The 18,771-nt window shown below is 33.1% G+C and overlaps 2 protein-coding genes across 13 annotated transcripts in view; one reads left to right on the plus strand and one right to left on the minus strand.

Moving 5' to 3' along the window:
• LOC149808178 (uncharacterized) overlaps positions 1–2,659 on the plus strand; it is a 19,428-nt gene extending 16,769 nt beyond the window's left edge. For 8 of the 9 annotated variants that reach the window (XM_089974214.1, XM_089974221.1, XM_089974264.1 and 5 more), the window contains 3 exons: positions 1,726–1,822; positions 1,935–2,177; positions 2,436–2,659. In XM_089974214.1, the coding sequence (XP_089830340.1) occupies positions 1,950–2,177; positions 2,436–2,573 (366 nt within the window). In that variant the 5' untranslated portion in view covers positions 1,726–1,822; positions 1,935–1,949 and the 3' untranslated portion in view covers positions 2,574–2,659. The remainder of the gene's footprint in view (positions 1–1,725; positions 1,823–1,934; positions 2,178–2,435) is intronic. The other variant, XM_089974239.1, reaches the window with a different exon arrangement.
• The window catches only part of LOC149808179 (uncharacterized), a 19,370-nt gene extending 1,510 nt beyond the window's left edge, over positions 1–17,860 (minus strand). Inside the window, exons 1-8 of one of the 4 annotated variants that reach the window (XR_016424124.1) lie at positions 15,987–17,406; positions 15,313–15,399; positions 14,127–14,216; positions 13,588–13,864; positions 11,055–11,157; positions 10,700–10,847; positions 9,744–9,908; positions 4,312–9,384 (exon numbers count right to left, since the gene is read on the minus strand). Coding sequence is in view for 2 of the 4 variants with exons in the window: in XM_089974189.1 (XP_089830315.1) it covers positions 11,055–11,157; positions 13,588–13,864; positions 14,127–14,216; positions 15,313–15,399; positions 15,987–16,108 (679 nt within the window). In the remaining 2 variants the exon portion in view is untranslated. The other 3 variants (XR_016424126.1, XM_089974189.1, XM_089974201.1) reach the window with 3 other exon arrangements.
• Between the last annotated feature and the right edge of the window lie 911 nt (positions 17,861–18,771).

Consider the following 18,771-nt stretch of genomic DNA (forward strand, 5'->3'; position numbering starts at 1 on the left):
TGTCGCCATAGAGGACATCTCAAAAATATGATAACAACTGTAAGAATGGTGTCATTATCATGGGTTTTCACTGAAGGACTTCTTGCGAGATTTTATTGGTTCTGAATGAAAATGGTGTGATCTCCAGCATATATACTCTGTTGTGAAGGAGTTAAAAAGTAGATGTAATTAACCTTGGGATCAAATCATAGGTCATTGCTTGAATTCATTTTTTACCTCTTTGAGCTTCTAAGCATGGCAACTGGTACATATACAAATGGAGTTTGACCAGTTATTGTATTTAGTTGCATTCCAGTAAACAACTTGATAGTCAGCACTCTGACATTGAATAAAATTTAAGGCCAAAGGTTTTGACCAAGTTTTTTAGCTTTTTAGTTTTTTGACCATGGTATCAAACCATTTTTGCGGATACATCTTAAGAACGGCCTGAATGATGTCAGCTCAGTAACCTGTTTGTTTCTTTTTTCCAAACAATAATAATTATAGACTGAACCTAAGCTGAAATTGCGGGTGTTATCTTTACCTGCGCAGGAATAATTAGGTTTATTGATCATGTCATTCATGATATCAGGTTCAATGCCAGCAAACGTGATGAAGAATTTTGTATTACACACTTACATAAATCTCTTTTATATGTTAACTTGAATATGTTAGAAAATTATGGTAAGTTGGATTGCCACAAGAAGATTGGAGATGATTACAATACACTTCTCCCTCAATAACTCGTGCATAACAGGGTTCACAAACATGTACCACACTATAAGCAAGGATGCGAGGGACCTCCAAATATTGAAACAAATCCACTTATACATCGAGAAAACCACGGGGGGGGGGGGTCAGGGAACTAGGCTGTTTAATTACCAAATCCTTGTTTTACAATTACGTCAATAATAATTGTTAATAATGCACTTTTTCTAATGAAGTTGTTTATTATTCTGTATAAACAACATTTATTTTCAAAATGTCCAACATGTGAAAGATCGTTCCAACTGGTTTCGACAACCATCACATGTATGCGAAAACATTTGTATATTACATCACTGCCTTTTGTTTTGTTGATTATTCTGGTTCCCAGAGTGGTATTTAATAGGACACTACCAAGTTATGAGTCAAAGTAAGCGGGAACTAGACTAACTGTTGAGACCACCAAACAAGATTCCTTTTTTAAAAAAATTAGCAATATTTACTTTGTGAGAATCTCTTACATCGAAACTCAATTTTTGAATTGTTCACTTAGTACAGTACTGATGTTGCGACATCACTGAAATAGTGAAACTTCTTATCATCCTTGAGGATATCTCTAAGTGCTAGTTCAGGAGTTCTCTGAAAATCACTTGCCCACAATGGTCCCTAGCAGCGAAACCAAGCTCTTTATTTTACGAAGTATTCATTTCACTTGGTTGCCTTACTATCTTTGATCACAGTTATGAATGAATGTTAATTTAAGGTGGTTTATGTTGCATACACAATAACATTTATAACACCATTTTCCTGTGTTTATCCTACAACAAAATATGTTGGCCACCATAAATAGCATATTGTATGCTGAAAAATGGCCTTTAAAGGCATACAACCTAAGATTTTTTACTTTTTCTGTTCTTGCAAATGAATGATATTATGAAAAGTATAGTACAAATAATGAGTAATTACACGTCATTCATCTTCATAAAATGTACAACCGTCAGTTTAATCAATGAAAATGTAACGATTTTCTTGACACGTCAGGTAGTAGGGGTAGAGGAGAGGAAGAGGAAATCGAGGTCCTTCACTTAGCTGGACACAAGTGGCTACTACAGCTGAAGCCAGAGATCATCAGTTGAAGGTAAACATGATTTTTGTTACCCATTAGTTAGCTTTTGTATTAAGACTTATAAATTTATGATTTATTTTTTTGTCAGTTTTTTTTCTCATAACGTTGAATTCATTTCTTTTAGGAATGCATAGCCAATATGACAAAGGAAGGAAAAAATAACCTTTTGGCTCGAATATGCCCAAAACACCCCAACATGGTTTTTGAAGTAATAAATGGCTCATCAACGGAGCAACAAGGATATCATCCAAGACCAGGAGGTGAATCACCAAGTTGGTGCATATGTAGTAACTACCGTGAAATGCCCACTGATGAGGAAAAGCAGTGCTACAAGCAAATAATGTCAAACTGCTATTCAAGGCTTCTTGTAAGTAATTTTTGTGTAAATTGTGTCTTTCTAGTTCTACTTTCCATAAGTCTCACTACTGTAATCTGCCTCAAGAGTTAATATTTTATTATTTATTATTTAGTATTAGTGAATTAAGCAAATTATTTAAACACTTGTTTATCATTATATATGTTTGCTTCATTGCATAACACAAGAATCAATATTTTCCCACAGAACATTTAATGCTTTTATCTTTTTGGAATATTTTATACTGACAATTTTTTATAATTTCTGCAGGACTTTGACTTGGTTGTTTTAGATGAAGTCGTGCTTCTTGTTGCACAGAGGTATAGGCAAGATGTCCTGGCAGCAGAAGAAGATAACGATTACAACCGGGGGAAAAGACATGCTGCTTATAGGCAGTTTATCTTATGAACTTATGGATACCTTGGTGCTGGCAACAGACGTGTCATTCCAAGCTGATGTGTATGACATATAAGGAATAAATTATAAAATACCCAGATAGTTTTGGCCAGTACCATGGCTTTACTCAAGGAAGACTTGGGTGATCTTTCCAGTAATATGTGTGAATAATAGAATCTGTGATGAGGTTTGTACCAAGACGAGGAAATCCCAATCAAAGGTTGGGATTTCAATGTCTTGGTAGAAACAGTGACATAGATTATTTTTCTCACCCACTTTTTCCAATTAAAAGAACCCTGCAATTTTGCAATACAGTTAGCAGATTCAACACATATTAGGCAGGTATTGTACTCTTGTATTAAAATATGAATAATTACCTAAATAGAATCTAGCTATATATGCTGCTCTTAAAAAAAGGAAATAAAGAAAAAAATTATAATTGTTACATGTTGGAAGTACTGCATAATAAGCATTTGGAGCAATGTGTTATTGTGTATAAACACAGAATATTGATACAAATTTGTGAATGAGGGCAGTTGGGTGACCTGTCAAAACTAATTACTCAAGTTCACGCATTAGGAAATAGAAAAATAAAAACATTTGATGTTATTGCTGTATTATGACATTAATTGAAGGATGTCACATAAAAGTAACAATAAGTAAGTAATAGCTTATATAATCCTAACCTTTAACTTTCCTCAATTTGGAAAACATTATTATATGCAGCAGCATGATAGCATGCAGTACAATACCGGGTGCACAGTTCTAAACAGGCATATAATGACATTGATGAGATTTTGAATTCATGACTTACATGGAAATTTATATTTTCTGTCCTGGAAATGTGGCAAGTATTGCTGTTACTAGTGTAGTGGTACACTACATGAAAATCTTGTGAAATAGCAAATGCATGACTTTTCATATGCAACCTCATTATGATGTTTGATTCAATTTGGGCAGATTCAGATGTTTGATCATTTTGAAGAAAACAAACAGGTTTGACATAACACATTTCTGGTTGTTGCTGGCTTTGCAGTAGTTCTTGAGAGAATTAGGTTTGTTTTAACCAGTGACATCTATTGCCTGTGGGTCTGGATTTCTACCAAATAGATCAACCTCTTCTGTATGTGTGTCTGTCTCAAAATATTTTGTATGGTGTGTTAACAAAGTTGGAGAAACTAAGTTGCTTTAATTAATGAGCAAAGTTCTTATTATATATATATATTCCATCCAGCAAAGCAGAAGACAACAAGGATTTTTCTTTTTAAAAGTAGTAGACAGCCAGGCTGAGATAAGAAAAGCAAAATGGCTAGATTTCTTGGTCACATGGGTGAGAAATTGTGTTATTAGGCATACATCTTAAATTTGTTATTGAATACTTGTATATTAAATATATTAGAGATGTATTACCTGATTTCAGATATTAATTTCTTGGCAGGATTCTCTTTCTTAGGAACTCGTGATTTTAAGTTGTATAAAGCATTTCTTTTGTATTATGCAATTTGTATAAAGCATTTCTTTTGTATTATGCAATTTTTATTTTGCATGAACAAGTTTTGTTAGTCATTTTATTAGCTACCTACCCAGTAAAGAATGATGATATATATGGCTATGTTTTAAAAGCAACTGTGAGGAGACCATTTATTGGTATTATACTAATGGTATTAAACAGAAAATTTATTAAAAACATTGGATGAATTAAGTTGACTAGCATTTGATTGGGATTCAAAGGATGTAAGGCACAAAAGTATAGGGTGAACATGGTTGTATTCTTGCATATGCACATTAAGTAAAATGACAAATAACGCATATTCATAATGAGTTGAGAAAGGAAAAACTTACTGCAGTGTCTCATGAATACAGATCGGTTTGTAAATATCAACAGAACTACAAACACTAGGATACTATTCTATCCAGCACAATATTAATCATTATGGCAGTTCAATACAAACAAAATGGCTCTGGAAACTTCAATAATGTTTTTAAGACTAAAATACTAGTTCATCAAATGCAACTTTTAATGCTATATTACATATATGCATCATCAGCCATCTGATTACAACTAAACCAAGCATTATACTTGACACCAATTAAAGTATCAAATTTTCATTTCTTTCAAATGTGTTCATTCACTACAGAAATAATAATACCCTTTATATGAAAACCCTAATGAATGTACACAACTTCATACACTGTAACACTAACTGTTATATATTATGAAATTTACTAAACTTATATAATTACAAATGTGCACATACAGACATAACTTTAATTCAAGAGTATAGTCAGGTATCAAAATCTGAACACTATCATCTAAGAATAATTATGGCATATATAGAAAACTCTTTCTCTCTCCATATTATATCTACAGTACTGCTACTATATTATACAATTCTCAGCAGTTTGTTTCAAATTTATAGATGGACTTATCAGATGAAGTCATTGTCAATGCATCCACAAGTGACTTGTCCATCAATCTCCATCTTTACATTAATGGAGTGTTATTTTACACAGTTTATGATAACAGCATTGTTCCATAAAAGTCATAAAACTGACTTTTATATGAGGAACTAGTCTACCATTACTATAACAGATTGATTACAGACATCCCAGTACAAAATACTAGCCAGTTCTATAGAAATTACATTGATGTTTTATTATCCTGTGTTGGTTTATATGCTTTTGACTAAAGTGATTACCATTTACTCAATACCAAACTTTAGTTGTTGTTGTTGTTCTAGGGTTTAACGCCATTTTTCAGCACATGATAGGCTATACATGGCTGTCGCAGAATTGTAACCGAGTGGGTTTTTGGACGAAATGATCAAGCAAACACAATGTAAGAAAGATGGAAATTTATGAATGAGTTAATAATGATAAATATATGATGTAAAAATACAATTGAAAATAAACAAAACAAATATTGAATAAAATGAAGTACAGATCCAAGAACCCTCATGGGCTGCACATACCCCTTAAACAGTATGTTGTTCAACAAGAACAAAATTATAAAGATTCAAAAATAATCTTACACACGATTCAAAATACTCTTAACACACCTCAAGATTCAAAATAATCTTGATACAACAAAAGATTCAAAATAATCTTTGACACACCTAAAGATTCACAATAATCTTTGACACAACTAAAGATTCAAAATAATCTTATCATGACCAAGATTCACAATAATCTTATCATGACTAAGATTCACAATAATCTTATCATGACTAAGATTCACAATAATCTTATCACGACTAAGATTCACAATAATCTTATCACAACAGACAGCATTGTTCTGGAAGCTCTAGATGACTCCAAGAAACTTCAGACTGCTTTGTACAGCTTCGGACCGCTCTAGTTATATTCACAATAACATTTCATATACATTCACGGCTACAGACACGGTCAGCTACCATAATAGACAGCTACTATAACAGTCAGCTACAGAGAGTCAGAAACAGCTTCCAACACAGTCACAGCTTCAAACACAGACACAGCTGCCAACACAGACACACAGATGCAGACGCAGCTACAGATTCACATAAGCAGCTATAATAAAACCAAATGGGACATAATAGTTTATGCATAATTTCTATATGTATGATATTACTTTTACAAATCTGCGTTGTAATAAACATTATTACGCGATAACACAGTACAAACCGAATAAGCTTTGCCTATCAAATAAACAGAATGTAAATTTAACACTTACCCCTATGGCTGGAGAATAAAGGAGAGTGTATACTCCTTGACGTGATCCAAAAATGACCAGTGTGGTTTTTCGTGATTCGTCTTACTTAAATCCATAGGAGAGTGAGTACAAGTCGGGGTAGAATACCCGTGCACCTCATGTTAGTCATGATACCCGACACAAGTAATCTGTGGCTAGGTACCTGTTATACAGTCGCTTACCTGGAAAAACACATTCACCCTATATAACGTTGTACGCATGTACAACGAGAAATAGTATAATTGTTTTAAGACAAAACCAAGTTATTTCTGTGCCTTATTCTGTGACAATGGCGACCAGTATTTATGGTGGAGGAAGAAACCGGGAAACCCCCGGAAAGAACCACCGACCCTCAAGAAGCAACTGGCAAGCTTTCTCACATACCCACATTACCAAACTTGAGTACATCGCCTAAACAATCTACTGCACTTAAACAGATATTGTACTTAAGCCCAACCCCCACCCCATGTGTGTTTCCTATTGCATTTGTTTTAAAATTAGGGTAGCTAGGTACTTGCTAAACTTGCGATAACGATTTCACCCTCTGATTTTTCAGACGTAAAATGACTGGCTGTAGTTTATAACTTCCTCGATGTAGCCATTAATTTCTGGCAGTAGTGTAACCCAAGGCGAAATGTATTAATGCGGTGTTGATACCAATTAGCCTACGCCAACAAACAAACTCTTGCACATTCACGGGCGTGTTTTAATTGCTAACTGACCATTAACCCTGTCCACAGCAAGATATCACTGCTCGATTTCATGAAATTGGGCCTACTGTACTATGATGAAAACATACCAAATTCTGTTTCAAAATTTAAACATCAGTTGTTGTTGTTGTTGTTGTGGGGTTTAACGCCATTTTTCAGCACATGATAGGCTATGTATGGCGGCCAGTATTAATGGTGGAGGAAGAACCCGGGAAAACCCCGGGAAGAACCACCGACCCACGAGAAGCTACTGGCAAGCTTTCTCACATACCCACATTGTAAACATCAGTATGTGTGTGTGTGCGATTTTGATTTTTAACGTACCTTTAAACAAATTTCAGTCATATCGCTATGATGTCTGCAGTGTGGCAGTTAATAGTGATGTCTAGCACCGAGGCATCATGCCACAGACATGTAGCATGATGTCCCACTCAGTTACATTATCCTGACACCAGGCCAACCAGTCCTAACACTAACCTCTTAACACTGAGCGCCAAGTGAGTCAGCTGTTAGTACCATTTTTATAAGTCTATGTTATGACTAGGCCAGGGATCGAACCCCATGCCCTACCACATCTGAGGTGGATGCTCTAACCACTAGACCAGTCAACATCAGTATGTAAATAGTAATTTTGTTGTTGAAAAATATAATTGGTGAAGACCATTTTCTAATTTATTTCTTTTTAAAAAAAGGGAGAATTTAACAGCATTATTTTTTTTATATAAAATCAGTTTGAAACCATATGTGAACCTGTAATGGCGGACATAGCTCTATCTGTGATATACCACTTCATTTGATTGTATTCTTAAATAATTGGGCAAATAGAGTCAGGTAAATATATAATTTAAAGAAAACAAAGTTTAAATATTATGTGATAGAAGATTTAGCCTAAATATTTAATAATGAAGGTTAGAAACATGGCCTAAATATTTAATAATGTAGGTTAGAAACATGGGACAATACTTTGTTGTGGAATTCGAAAAAATGTTGTTATGGTCAATGCTGTTTTTGAATGTAATTCATTTTTGTGAAAATACGAAAAATATTTATATATAGTAGTGAAGTAAATACTCTTTAACCAATGCATATTGTTACTATCAGTATTTAGGCAAATAATAAAACCATAAATATGCAGCCCTATTAATGTTTTTTTTGTAATAAATCTAGAAAGCGAGTAATTAATTATGCACTCACATGGCACAACATGTTTGGTTGGAAAAAAGGGTCCAGTTCAGTTACATATCAATTTTAATGCTTCAGCGTGTTGTCTATGGATAGTTACAGTAATGTTTTACTGGGAACAATGGAATCAGGATGAAGAGTATGGTTTGAAGTCACTTGCTCATTTGCTCCAATGTACATGTTGTAGGGGTTGTTTCAAAGTATGCTAGAAATCTGTTTGACTGCAGTTTTACATAAAACATTTAGAAAATAAAAAAATACACTGCATTTACCTCAATCCAAGCATACATATAAGACTACAAGTATAAATACAATGGGTATGAATATAATAATTTTTATACAGGTACAGAATGTGTTAATAAATATATAACAGATTTTTCACCTTGAAAATAAGGTATTGTTTAAAACTGATAAATGCATACTGAGGACATAATTAAAATAAGAAATGCTGTTTAGCTTCCACTTCTCCCTGTTCTGTCTAAAAGAAGTCACTTCTCCCTAAAATTTAAGTCTAGCTTGACCCCTGGGAATGTTTCTTACCATGAAGGTAAAATTTGCTAGGGTTGGCAATAAGAAATGGGGATGGTCGGCTGACTGAAAACAAAAATATTTTAAAACTTCTTGCCTTATGCATACACTTGTACTGATTTTTTGAGAGTGACTAGAAGGTATTGTCAAGTTACAAAAGGTCTTTCACCTTTTTGTTAAAATGTTTCAAATGCATTTCTAAGAAAGTATCATTTTTAGGTCTTTAAAGGCTTTCAGAACATAATCAACTGTGGTCTGAAGATAAATTGCTACTTGGAAGTCAAATATATGCTGGAGTTTGGCTCAAGGTAGGCACTTCAAGAAATACTTAGTGCAAGTCTTTATATGGGTCCAAGGTAGGGATCATTTGTTACTTGACAATCACTAGAATAGTCTCTCCATAACAATTTGATATCAACAGGTGGTACCCGACTAAAAGGCCTACACCATTCTAACTTAAGATCTCTGCTTTGTAACAATCTATTCTGTAGGCAGTGGTGGTATTGGAGCGAGTACAGCAGATATTCTTCTTGGATCATTCATGCCAACTCCATCATCTAACCTCATTTTCAATATTTTCATAATTATTTCCAGAATATGCAGGTACTGTTTATCAGCTTTCTTTGGGTTTGCAGACCATCTCCCACTTTTTTTATTGAATGATCGTTGGTATCTGACAAGAAAATGTAAACATTTCACCGACAATGTCATTTCACATTTTGTAAATTCTAGAAAGTCCAAACATAAATAGCATAAAATTACATGTAACAAATCATTTTGCTACAGATGGAAATGTCAATATAGCACACCTGTATCTTACCAAGATATAATAAAAATGTTTAGATTATTTACAGAATTTTATAATTAAATTAAAGACTAATTCTAATTATGAAATTAAGTTATAAGAATTTTCTTCTTTATTGTGTTAGATTAAATTGTACCACACACATGGTTTATCAACTTTCAGGTAAAGCATTAATGTTTTAACAAAAATGAATTATTACATTACAAAACAAGAATCGAGTTTATTACCTTATTGTTCCATCTCTGTTAACAATCACATCTCTGTCAATATGATTGTTATGATCAAGAGCTGCCAGCAAATTCCTAGCTCTGAAAGCTGGTGCCTTATATGAATGTCTTTTGGAGGCATACAATAAAATCAAATTCTGGAAATTCTCCAGTTCTGTGGTACTTCTGAAAATTAACGTAAAATGACTTAATGAATAAATTGATTCAGATGCAGAAAACTATTTTAAATTTATAAATCTCCATAAAATAATGTTTTGGTGAGAACAAAATATATTGTACAGTAGCATTATTTATACAGTGCAAAGAATAATCAACTCATTCAGCCCCAAAGATTGTTTTCATTTTAACCTGAAATGGGGGTAGGGAATGCATTTTGGGGGTTAATTCTGAATACATCCAAATACATCTACTTCCAAGAGTTTTTTGTTTAGATTGATGCCTAGGTGTGCTAGAAATATCGTTTGGCATGTGCAGGAGGGTAAAAGTTGGAGTTATTTTTTCTTTTCTGTGCTTACTGACCCATCATTTTCCTTTCCTGGCCACTTTTTACTCCCAATCCCCAACGTATCCTACTTTTGCAAAGGTTCACCTGTCTGTGTGTAGTTCAGACTGGTCTGAATTGGATCGCAGGCAAAAATATCTAAAATCCGATTCCAACAATGGGCAACTTTTTGGTGTAAAAAAAATCGGGTCTCAAAAAATATGTTTTCCCCTCTGCATTTTGTAATGCAGGTAGAAGGTCCAGATTATTGGGTATCGTTGTAGAGCAACATCTGTCTGCTTTTTTTTAATACTGTCCACTTTGGAAGTAGGATACAGCCTCATCATGCCTACAGGCGGGATTCGGGCTTAATGAGTTAAGATAAATGCAGTACACAAGTTTAGAAACTGATCATTTTAGTAATGATTGTTGCAGCTAAAAGAACAGCAATAAAACACCATTTTTTTACACTTACCTAAAGTTAAGGTAGTATGGAATCCGGTTCAAGAGCCTTTTATCCAGAACAATTCTGCGCAGTGCAACCTGAGGTGGACTGTCCTTTTTGAGTCATTCTTTACTTCTTTCACTGGGAAGAGGTCCATGACTTCATGCATTTGTTTCACCTTGACCATGTGGTAATAACCATTCATGTTCATTTACAACATGGTGCAAAATACCACTCCATACAACCAATAAATATGAGACAACATATACAATGTATTTTAAAGTTTAAATGTTGTAAACAAAAAAAAAAGAAGGGAAACATTTTAGTGACAAAAAATCAGTCTTACATCATTATAAAGCAACAAGAGTGTTGTATATGTACTTACAATAAAATCCTCCATTATCAGAAATGTGTGCACAGTGCCAGAAATGATTAACAACATGTTTGGTCCACTCCATCTGATTTCGGTTTTGTTTCTCCTGACCAGCCTACAAATCAAAGCACTAATTATTAGTTCTCATTCAGACATTTGATCTTTCATACATATGAAACTTGTCTTTTATATTAAATATTAGATTGCTGTTTTTCAAGTTCTATATCTACTGGGACTTATTTCATTTCATATTAAAATTTTCTTGTAACTCACTTGAATTAGTTTTTTGCCTAAATTCTTTGCTCCATGCCATACATCATATGAATGCTTGATTTCTGGAAAGTCTTTCTGTGAGGATTAAAAGAAAGACATCAATGGCATGCACTTGTAAGTACCGAAAAATTTCACTATACACTGTTGAATTTAAATACACTTATCATTAGAAATAAAGTTTCTGATTTTATCTTCAATGCTTCATAACTATTATATTGCAGACCAAACATCTTAATTATTACATATCACATGTGCTGAGCACAAATCGTTGTTTAATTAAGCAAATTGTCACAAGGACATAACTATGCACAACAAATTTACTTGAAGGAGTCAATGATCACAAAATTGTGTAAGTCAGTATACCATATTTACCAAATATATAACCTGTTTGAGTAATTTGGATTTTATATATATATATATATATATATATATATATATATAGATATAGATATATATATATATAACTTATCATGATTTGTTTGAATGTGGTTACCTTCCCAATGTAAACCTCATACCATTGATCACTGTTAGTGCACGCATGCAGCACAAACCAACATTGATTTGATAGGCAAAGGACATTAGAGTTTAAGTTCATCATCAGTCAAATATCATATACACAATGAAAGAGGGATACACATTATTTTCATGAAGTGGCATTAGACTGAATTTCGATATTAGGTATTACTCAGGATGATATATATTTCTATCCAGCATTCAGTACATGTTTATATCATGTTTTTTATATTAAAAATATCATAATTTATATTTGTTGTTTATTAAGAAAATAAACATACACATATACGTTCAGGTTATTTCATTATATCACAGTAATTAAGCAAAAGCCATCTTACTCATCAGAGCAGTAATCTGTATATGTGAATCTGTGATGACTTCTACAAATTTTATTTTCTTTTCCTTTAAGAAATTCAGCCATTTTTACAAAGCATTTTTCTAAGTTTGTGCTTTTCCTGTCTGTCATTCTTTCATCCATTGTTATGATGCACAAAATTGTCTAGTTGGAATTTTCCATGAATATGTATGTGCAATACTGGGCTGAATGTCCATTCTACCATCCCCTAAAAACCAGGATGCAGTACATATTAGCTCTAAGTTTCATATAAGCATTTGTAATAAATAGTAATAATAGCTATCTTATAATAAAGACTGCCACATTGTTTTTGAGTAACCTATAACATCAGATCTGGGATTTAGCATGAAATTAATGACTAAATGCTGAAATCCAGCTTTCCCCACCTAAATTGTATTTTCCCACCTAAATTTCCAAATACGTTTACAAGCTGAATGATCAAATTTCAAGTCAACGTGTTAAGATCAGATAAGACACAAAATATTGTGTACAATGTTAAGAGATCATGAGTAACAAGGTAAGCACATTGATCACCTGGATTTGTATTCGTTCATCTTTTAACAATAATAATGGTTACAATTTATATCAAAACCAAGTGATGAGCATGACAAAAAAACAACATCAATCGCTATGTTTTTTTTATATCTTGGGTTAGAGGTGTTTTCATGATATTTGAATTTTGAAAGAACATGTATATCTTGGATATACTTTTAATTTTCAGATAAATTTGAAATTTAGCTATATTAACTAAAATTTGACTTACCAAGAATTACAACTGCCTTTCCCTGTAACAATGGTCAATCCAATATTGGTCAATGGATGGAATTAAATACGTTCTTAGAATTTTATGAAATGTTGTAGAACTTACAATAGGTAGCTTCAGAAATTTTGAAAACATGACCATCTTCTGAAAGGTACTGCCAGACAATAATATGGCAGATGCCAAAAGTAAATCACCACCATGTACTTGCCGATTCAGCAGAGGCTGTGAACACCATTTCTTGGCACAATGTCCATTTTCACAAACAGTTAGATAAATATAAAATCTGATTTATTTTACATACCATAAAGAGTTCTTTTTTATGTTTAGTGTGGCAGTTTTGTGTAATAAATAGGACTTCTACATATATGTATTACCACCAGTATAGTATGCATAAACAAGTCTAACAATTCAGTAACATTAGTTTATACTTATATGGTGACAACATGTATAGTAATATAATATGAATAACATCCTCCAGTTTGCAAAACTCTGATACCTTTCAGAGCACATGTAACAGTTTTGCTGGAGTAAATGTATCTTTGTAAAAGTAAAAAAAATATTGATAAATCTCATGAAAATTGCAATATAAATAATGCTTAAAAATGCATATTCACTGGAATGTAACTTAGCTGCAATCTTACCCATTTTAAATATAATGCTGATCCAACAACTTGTCTGCATAGTGATATTTCTGTCCCACATCCCTTGGATCTGCAAGTAAGCAGCACATTTGTCTTTGCAAGACTTAGAAGTGCACTGTAATAAACTAAAAAAGGACTGTCACCAACAAAGTTAAAGGTATCTTCAATACGCCAAATATCAGGTCCTTCTTCTATTTCTGGTTGATCACTACCATCCTCCTCATCATTTGTGTCATCTTCTTCTTTAGCATCTTCCAAACAGATGTTACTGTCTGGTCTTAAAGATAAAATGAAATATTTAAGACATTTCATAAAATGCTGTAAGAAGAGACGGTTATGAAGTTTTATTATACAAATCTAATATTTGTTGGCTTTCACATACATATTCAGAGATTCTGATGAAAAACACATCCAATGATATTAACAGGCAGTATGTCAGTAGCTTCATTATCTTTTCACTATCCATTACAGTTACATACATGATAACATTTTAATCACATACAAATTCTTTATTGAAAAGATACTAAAATTTTCATTACCTGAATGAAAGATTTAAACTTGGCTCATAATCTTCATCTGACATATGGTCATCAGCTTCAAAGTTGCTCTCAGAAACTTCCATTGTAAGACTAGAAATAAAACACAATAGTGTCAGGTCATGCGAAAAATATTCATACCCCTCTCTCATACCAAGCATTCAAATTCTGGTAGGTTGGTAGGACATTTTTATAATTTTATTTGTGTGTGAGAAAGCACATCAGATATGGGAAAGTCCAGTTGTTACTTTCAAAAGAAAAAATATGATATACAAAAAAGTCAGAAAAATATAATTTTGAGTCAGTGGCTTTTTAGCTCAGTTGGACAGGTAAGTGAAAAGAGAAAATTCTTATGGGACCATCCATTTAATACGTACGCAAAACTCTGGCAAAGCTTGACCCCTCCTCCTCCTCCCCCCGTACACACGCGTAATTTCTTACAAGCACACCCCTCCCCCCGAATTATATAGAACAGCCTATATTTAATCCATGCAGAAACGATCAAGGATTAATAATATTAACATGTTTAAAAAAACAGACAGTCCACCGACGATGAATGTCTGGTTGCATCAAAGAAATAAGCTGCATAACTTTAAAAAGTTTGTCTAGTGTCCACTAAAATTCAAACACTGACTGAACTCAGTACAACATGTAATGTATTAGACAAATTATTATCTAGGTTTCACCCCAGCTGTTTCCTGTGTGTACATACATTATCAGTAGACCCCCTCCCCATACTCAAGCATATGCATTTGGGTTAACTACCCCTCCCACCTCCATGCATAGGTAATAAATGGACAGCCCCTAACTACGGCCTTAGTGTGGTTTGTATTTATAATACAATGCATTCATTTCCTTTTGATGATAGACAGTATATCTTCATGATTTCAATTATGCATCTACACTATATTTAAGATATATTGTAATTACACTTTTGTAACTGGTATGTTCATACAGAGAAAAGAAAGCTTTTGTAGGAGGAACTTTCTCGTTCATACACAAATACCATCTACTGATATACATATATATATATACATATATATATATATATATATATATATATATATATATATATATATATATATATATACCAATTTTTAGTTTAGTTACATATATCATGCATGTATCACATTACTTACACAAATAATATCCTTTTAAGTATCACAATTATTATTGTTAGTATACTTACTCAAATGGGATGATAAAACTTTTAGACTTTTCCATCATAACACTTTCCTTCTCCTGAAATTCTTCAACTCCAGACAAGGCTGAATCCCTAAAAATAAAATTTTGAAATTTGTAAATACTAATATTGAACTTGGAAACCATTACAGCTTTTTATCATTCGACATGAACAAAGCATTATCATTTACCATGGTTATTATGATGGAAATGAGATATAATGCTTCAACAAATAATTATAATAATAATCATATTTTATTTACAGAGGGTGACTCATTTAGTTAAGGACTATCCTCCCTTGAGGCCCTATAACTAAAATACCCACTGCATGATGAGGAGCATTCAGTTATAAAGCAAATATCATTGGCAAAAAATGACACATGGAACTTTTCTATCTTCTGCTTTAGCTATTTATGCACTCTTTTTTCCCCCAAATGATTCATGTTTTTTGTAATTTATGTTTACAAATGCCAGCAAATAATTTACAACAAAAATAATAGTCTAATTTAAAGTCTAAATATATGCAAGACACAAGAAAAGAAAATACCATATTTTTTCAAATGTACAATCTTTACCAACTGCAAAATATTTCACTAATATAGAATGATAAATTTCCATGTAATACATAAATTCCTTAGATATGCATCAACCAAAACATTTTAAACAAGTAAATACACAAACTTTTTAAAAAATGTAGTAATACTTTCACTGCTGCCATATCTGATTCTGATAATGGTTATAGCAGACACAGCAGGCATCTGTATCCGATGAACTGTTGGCCCAGGTGTAGAAGTTGTGGCCATGTCTTCTGTGACATTCCTCTCTGTTTCTGATGAATCTCTTACCGTTTTCCTTGCACTGCCATTCAATTCATAACTAATATACCCAGGAAAAATAATTGTTTCATTAGACACAATATTCTATATACTTTACAAATAATTGTATTCATAAAATGTTCTTAACTGCATTGCATTATTTTCCTTTACAATCATCATCATTTACATCATTAAAAAACCCAGCAGTGACTGCTTGCCTCTAAATAAAGTTTTATGGTTGCTGCAAACATGAAGATGATCCTTAATTCCCCTTAGGTAGCCTCAAAAACAGCAGCAGTACATGTTATGTTTACACGCGTGTCCAGCGATATTGATGCAGGGCTATAACATGTTATTACAAGATAAATGGAATAATGTCAGTTTATATAAAATACGTTAATTTAAAAGATCTGATAAAGAATTAACTATACAGAAATAAATGGCGGTATCTAAAATTGGCTGTTTATTGCAAACTTGAGACTCACCTATCCAGCAAGAATTTGGCGACCTCTGGATTAGTTTTCAGGCTCAAAGTGGACTTTATTTCATTCCATCGTTCATGCTGGTCACCGATACATATGCGTGTGTTGCCATACTTTGTCCAGAGAGCTTTTTTATTCTTTTTCTTTTAGAATCCGTAAGTTTTCGCTTTCTACCAACTTTCGATCGAGTTGTTTTCGCCATTATTTTTGTAAACACGTGTTTGCGCATGGCTAACTTCTTTATCTTCGGAGAGGTCAACTAAGAGGTTACATGAATATAGGCGTGGCAAACAGGGAGTTTCTGTCTGCCAGACAGTAATGAAGAATCGCGTTTTTTCCCACAAAATTTCCGATACTAGCCTGATTTCGGCTTCAGTATGAGCACGAATCATAATTATTAGTCTAAATAAGTAATTATGAACTGAAAAAAGAAATATATAATTTCATTCGTTTTTACTTAGGTTGTATGTCTTTAAAATTGTGCCACACATAAATAATGTCGGCATAGCTCTCGTAGCTTTTAAACTAGCCTTGGGAAACTTAAACTTTTAAATGGATTCAACATGAATCAGTATGAATCAATATGGACTTTAACAAAATAGATTCAACAAAATAGATTCAACATAAATCAATACAGACTAAAACAAATTGGATTCAGCATGAATGAATATGGACTGTCACAAATTGATTAAATATGAATCAATATTGATTGCAATAAATTGGATTCAATATTTATAGGTTACTGCATTTGTATGGGAAAATATGAACGAGTTTTGGGATGGAATACTGCACGACCTTGGGAGTGTAGTATATCCTTCCGACAAAACTAGTTCATATTTTCCCATACAAATGCAGTAACCTTTTTATTATATGCTCATTTTTTTAATTCTACCTAAGGCTTAATTATATAAACAAAATACACTACAAGAAACAACGTAAATGAATGAATGCCGTATTCCAAACTAAATACACAAGCGCAGATTTGTCATTACACAATGACATCATTATTAATGCGCACATAACTCCGCCCAGATAAATTTGAACTTAGTCGCGCGCTCGACACAACTTTCGAAAGAAAATAGCGTGTCTAGTTAAAATTGAAATTTGCAGTCATATTGTGAATGAATGCGCATTGCAGCAACTTTTCCATTTGATCTGGAATGAATATATTTTGGTATTTTTTTTTCTAGTCGACGAAAGTTTGTGATAGCAGCAGAGAGGGCGATCAGACCACTATAGGGTATGGTCACCCTTTGTTTTTAGACTCAAAAAAATAGTGACCCTTGGTAGAGGTCAATACCACGTCTACGATTATTGTTTGTCCCAAACAGAATTGTAGACGAGCCCTCTCTGCTGCTATTAATTAAAAAATTGTTATATCAAAATAATGGTACATCCAGAATCTCATACTGCAAGAATAGCGTGAGAGAGACCGTGCGAGATTCATTTAGAAAAAATCTACAAGCGCAGCAAGAAGCACAAGTTGAATACGAAGAGGACAATAAAAAACTGTTTAAGCCTGTCACTGCAACTACTGAGAAAGTTACAACAGTCATCAAAGAAGATCTTCTTCCGGTATCAAAACAAACAGCAGAACAAACTGAAAAAATAGCAAGAAGAACTAAACAGACAAAGAAGATTTTACGAGATCTTCCAGTTGATATAGCTGCGGCTCATCCTCCACCTGTTGGTGAGGAAATACTTGAAAGTATTGGAAAACTTCGTACTGAAGTCGCCGACGTGAAAAAAAAAACATGCACCTGAACCCGAATCAATAGAAGAAAACTTAGAATTAATTGCAAGATTTAAGGAAGGGTTTGTTGAAGAAATTAGAAATACTAAAATAGAAAAATTACCTGAAAAAATATTACATAGTATATTTAATAAATCTGTTATTTTAAAACCCCGTTATGAAAAAGTAAATGATGATAATCTTACTAGATGGATATATCGCGTATATAGAAACAAAAAACAAGCTAGAGGTCAAGAATTCAAAAGTATTAATGAAGAAGTAAAAAGACTTTATAGAGAGAGAATAAAGCAGCAAAAACAACTCGCCCAGTATCAACTTCCTCCACCACAGCAAGAACCTTCACCTCTGGAGCGATTATACACCCGACGAAGTACTATATTGAGGGAACCAAGTGAGGAGTTTAAAGAAGAAAGAGA

Source organism: Sinohyriopsis cumingii, chromosome 1, assembly GCF_028554795.1.
Source record: "Sinohyriopsis cumingii isolate HCF-2022 chromosome 1, ASM2855479v2, whole genome shotgun sequence".
Lineage (NCBI taxonomy): Eukaryota > Metazoa > Mollusca > Bivalvia > Unionida > Unionidae > Sinohyriopsis > Sinohyriopsis cumingii.